Source organism: Hippoglossus hippoglossus, chromosome 19 (assembly GCF_009819705.1).
Source record: "Hippoglossus hippoglossus isolate fHipHip1 chromosome 19, fHipHip1.pri, whole genome shotgun sequence".
NCBI classification, from domain to species: Eukaryota; Metazoa; Chordata; class Actinopteri; order Pleuronectiformes; family Pleuronectidae; genus Hippoglossus; species Hippoglossus hippoglossus.
In genome coordinates this window covers 573374-578373 of record NC_047169.1, presented here as the reverse complement: position 1 = coordinate 578373, position 5000 = coordinate 573374, and the positions used below count along the sequence as shown (strand labels likewise).

Sequence of the window (5000 nt, the reverse complement as noted above, 5' to 3'; positions counted from 1 at the left end):
CTGTTTCACAGCACCCGGAGCACGCTGGGAGGACGGAGGGACGGAGGGACGGAGGGACGGGACTCACTCGACCTGCCTGTGTTGCCTGGAAATCTGTTATTTACTGAGACGGTGAAGCAGAAAGTGAAGACGAGCAGAGACGAACACCTGCTGCTGATCTGAGGTCAGACCAGTTTACACATCACTCATACTGACGACAGCCAATCACAGGAGGAGCCCCGTTTAAAACCAGGAATAAAATGTTCCTCCCTCAAAAACTAAAACAAGAAATAATCAGTTCATGTTTCTATATTTAGAATCTTAAGGATCAATATGTTTTATGTGTTTATTGATGAAAAAACGTGTCTGAATTTGTATTTATAACAGTTTCAGTACTTTGATTGTTTATTATAGTTTAATGACTCAGAACCTTTCAGCTGAGGTTGATCAGATTTTAGAGACGTGAAGTATTTGTAGATTCTGCAGGAAATGACATCACAGGAAGTAAAAATATCAACGTAACACTGGAGGAAGATTTCAGAGGTCGGAGGTTAAAACACAGGAGCTTTTTTATATGTGAAGCTGCAGACGACAAACAAAATGAACTCAAGCAACAAACAAACCAACAACTCTGAGTTGCATTAAACTCTGAGAAGAAACTAAACTCCCAAAAAAGATCAAGTAAAACTTCTGTTGTAAAGAAACGGTTTATTTTAGACTCCGACGTCAGACAGATCCGAACGTTGTGTTGAAGAGATTCTAATTTGAGATCTATTAGTTTGTGTGTGTGTGTGTGTGTGTGTGTGTGTGTGTGTGTGTTCTTGTACAGATATCTTTGTGAGGACCAGTTTGAGTCTACAACCTACAAAGTGAGGACCTTTTGGCCGGTCCTCACTTTGTAACCCCCCCTTTAATGGACTGTTTGGGGGTTAAGACTTGGTTTTAGGGTTAGAATTAGGTTAAGGTTAAGGGTTATGGTTAGGCATTTAGTTTGGATGGTTAGTGTTAGGGTGGGGGGGCTAGGGAATGCATTATGCTAATGAGTGTCCTCCCTAAGACAGCTGTACAAACGTGTGTGTGTCAGACTGTGTGAGCGACGACGAGGTGGAACTGTAACTGACAGGAAGTGTTAGAAACAGGAAGTGTTACTGACAGGAAGTGTTAGAAACAGGAACTGTCACTGACAGGAAGTGTTAGAAACAGGAAGTGTTACTGACAGGAAGTGTTAGAAACAGGAAGTGTTACTGACAGGAAGTGTTAGAAACAGGAACTGTTACTGACAGGAAGTGTTAGAAACAGGAAGTGTTACTGACAGGAAGTGTTAGAAACAGGAAGTGTTACTGACAGGAAGTGTTAGAAGCAGGAAGTGTTACTGACAGGAAGTGTTAGAAACAGGAAGTGTTACTGACAGGAAGTGTTAGAAACAGGAACTGTTACTGACAGGAAGTGTTAGAAACAGGAAGTGTTACTGACAGGAAGTGTTAGCTTTGTGTTCACTGCTGGTAGTCGAGTCACGTGACTGATGAGAACCAATCAGGGAGAGAACGTGTCATCGTTTACTAAAGTCTCAGTTTCTGTTCAGACTCAAACACAAACCCACAAGTTTTAAACTGAAACGAGATCAGTTTACACAAGTCTCTGATCCAGAGTCATGTAGAACGCCAGGTGTAACCATAGCAACAGTGATGGGGTTTAAAACTAAAACGTGTGGGCGGAGCCTTAAATGAGGTCCAATCACAAACACTGTCAGTCTGTGTCCAGCTGCAAAAGCAGACTTTTCAAATTAAGAGCTTAACAGCAAACATGTGGATTTGGAGGCTTTTATCTTGAAATATCCACAGGAAGTCATGACAGGAAGTGACAGTGGCTCTGACCACACGTGTCTGCCATCTTGGTTGTAGTGTAAACGTGACTGTAATGATATTGCTCTTGGCCACAGAGGGCGACAACGTGCAGAGCGTTCCAGACTTCTTCTTCTACTGAGATTAACAGGTCGTATCTGATCAGCTGATCCAATAATTTAATGTAATAAAATTATTTTTTTCATTCTGATCGATTCTTTCAGACGACATGAATGAAACTTTCACAATAAAAGCTTTTCATTAAATGGAACCACTGGAAAGACTTTTAATGTGAAACAGAGGAAGTGTTGAGTTTGAGTTATAAGTAATTATATAATAATTTGGATTTGTTTAATTACTATCGAGGGTTGTCGCCCTCTGTGTTGAAGACAGGTTACTACAATGTAAAGTTTGGACTAAAGTAAAGATGGAGAAACATTTTGTGACGTCTCACATTGTTCCAGCGTTTTCCAGACATGATAAATATCACTGATCAGACATTAACTGGGCAAATTAGAAATAAGTGATGTTCCTTCCCACTCCAAAATTTAAATAAGTTATATGAGAAAAGCATTGAAGAAAACGATCCAACACTCACGTGGACGTTCCGCAGCTTCTTCCTTCCTCTCTCCAGTCGACTCAGGAGTCGCACACGTCGCTGCTCTCCGACCGCCGGCTGCAGCAGACGATCGTCAACCGAAACCGTCTTCCTCAAGGCCGCCCGCTCGCTGCCGCACGCCGGTGACGCCCTGCCCACCTCAGCCAGAGGGAGGCTCCTTGCTCCTCCTCCTCCTGCTGCTGCTGATGCACACCCCCCCGACCCAGGAGACGGATCAGGTGACCAGAATTCACGCTGCACCGAACCTGGACGAGAGAAACCAGAGACGAGCTGCTGTTACTGTACACTGCGCCCTAACCCCCTAACCCCACTATTATGGATACTGGTTATTTTATAATATATATTAAAATACTGAGTGTGAATAGATATGAAAAGATGAGAAGGTGAAAGAGAGGAACAGCAGCAGGTTGGAGAGACGGAAACAGACGAAGAGAAAGACGCTGTGAATCCTGGTCGTCGCTCTGCAGGACCTTGTTCTACTCCTCTCAGGTGGTTTCATGTGTCAGGTGTCAGGCTGCAGACCAGCTGACGACCTGAGCTGCTGCATTAAAACTACATGAGGTGAAACTGTGGTCGCTGCCTGGATGTTTGACTCCGGACGCCCTGAGGGAAATGAATGAAATGTACGAAGAAAGTCCAGAACGACAGAAATGAAGGAACATGAGTCGTAACTGAAGAGAAGGTGCAGAACCCTGGAAGCACCAGGTTCTCTCTCCTAACATCTGTATCACTGAGAAAGAACTGCGACACACAGACACGTTACGAACTACACACGACGCAAAGTATTTCTATTAAATCTAGAATCACCTCCTGTGGTTGACTCACCTCCAGACTCATGGTGACCTTTGACCTCTGAGATCCAATAAGTTCATCTTTGAGTCCAACTGAACGTTTGTAGCAAATTTGAGGAAATTCCCTGAAGGTGTTCTTAAGATATCGTGTTCACAAGAATGGGCCAGATGGACGACCTGTAACACGAGGCCTCTGGCCACCAGGTGTCGCCAGCGCAGATATTAAAACTCAGTGTTTCCAGGGTCAGAAGAAAGAACAGCGATGAAACAGAAGACTAACTAAAACTGTACATCTTCAAATGATGACCCATTTAGAGCCATAAAGCACCAGATGTATTGGGGGTGGATGCAGTGGTTTTAAATTAGGTTGAAATTATGATATATTACTATTATAAATACAGTTCAGTGTATCAGGGTCAGAAACACTGAAATATAATGAGATTCTTTATTCTTGTAAATGATGGATTAAATAAAATGTGTATTTTAATAATTCATCTGTTTCTCTGAGACTTAAATTAATCAACAATGAGAAGAACCAGTTAATCTGATTATTATATTAAATTCATCTGATCACTGGTGTCATGGCGCCCTCTAGTGGACACAGTCAGACTGAACCGTTCCATCAGAGTCATTTAAACTATTAAAACATTTGAGTTAAATACAAGAATATTTCACACATGAATAAATCGATCTTTTTCATTCACATACAACAATAAGAGTTGATATATAAAAACATGTTGTCTTATATTTCCAGAGTGGAACCAATATTCTGGTGTGAAGTTGTGTCAGGTCATAATTGTTGGTTACGCTCTATTCTTGACATGTGACCAGAGAACCTGTCTCAGCCAATCAGGATCAATCTGTTAATGCTACAGGTGATGCTAATGCTACTGCGCTACCTAGGTTTACCTGAAAACAAGGGGACGACGTCTGTCACAGTTTATTATTAAATAAAGGACCATGAATGAAAGAAGAAACGTCGGAGATGAAGCTCAGAGTCACGATGTTTTTATAACGATCAGATTTCATTCCCATGAACTGTCTCTAAACAAACAGGAAGACGAGACCGGAGGTCGACCGGACGTTATCCTCAGTTTTCAGACCATTGAGATCGCTGTTGCCAGGCAACCGCTGACATCAGACTTTCTCCATGATAAAGTTCAAAATAAGAGAAAAACAGATTTAAACCGGTTGGAATCAGAGTCATGACGAGAAGCTGAAGAAACTACAACAAGAGGAAATTAACTTTGTCTGAATAATTCACTTGATGACTTCGGTCTTTCAATAACAATGAGAAAACCTTTTGTACCAATGTATCAGCTGCCTGATGAAAACCATTGGAAAAACACGTCTCGTATTTTTCACTCTGTAAAAACAGACTTTTTATTGACCAATAGAAATCAGCTGATAGAACTTTACTCTGACCCCATTTCACAGATGTTTATTTATAATTGTCTAATAGTCTAAAACCTGTTACATGTAAAATCTACTTAAAACAGACAAATGTGTGTAATGATGGAAAATAAAACTTTATCATTCATCATCATTAAGAGTCTTTAAAATATCATCTCAATGGACACGAAGAAACACAAAGTTTTATTGTTTTCAACTGGAAACTTCAAACCGAGATTTGTTTTTATTTTATTTTGAAGAAATATTGATTTAATTATTTACATCTTCAGGAAAATCACTGAGTGAAAATCATCTACAGACGTTAAGATTTGAAACTGGAAACGAGTTCCGAGCGATGACGAGTCAAACACCTGATAA

At 40.9% G+C, this 5000-nt stretch overlaps 1 protein-coding gene across 1 annotated transcript in view; it reads right to left on the bottom strand.

Moving 5' to 3' along the window:
- The window catches only part of ankfn1 (ankyrin repeat and fibronectin type III domain containing 1), a 48138-nt gene that overhangs the window by 38929 nt on the left and 4209 nt on the right, over window positions 1-5000 (bottom strand). Inside the window, exon 5 of the mRNA XM_034570137.1 lies at window positions 2419-2684. Coding sequence (XP_034426028.1) covers window positions 2419-2684 — 266 coding nt within the window. The remainder of the gene's footprint in view (window positions 1-2418; window positions 2685-5000) is intronic.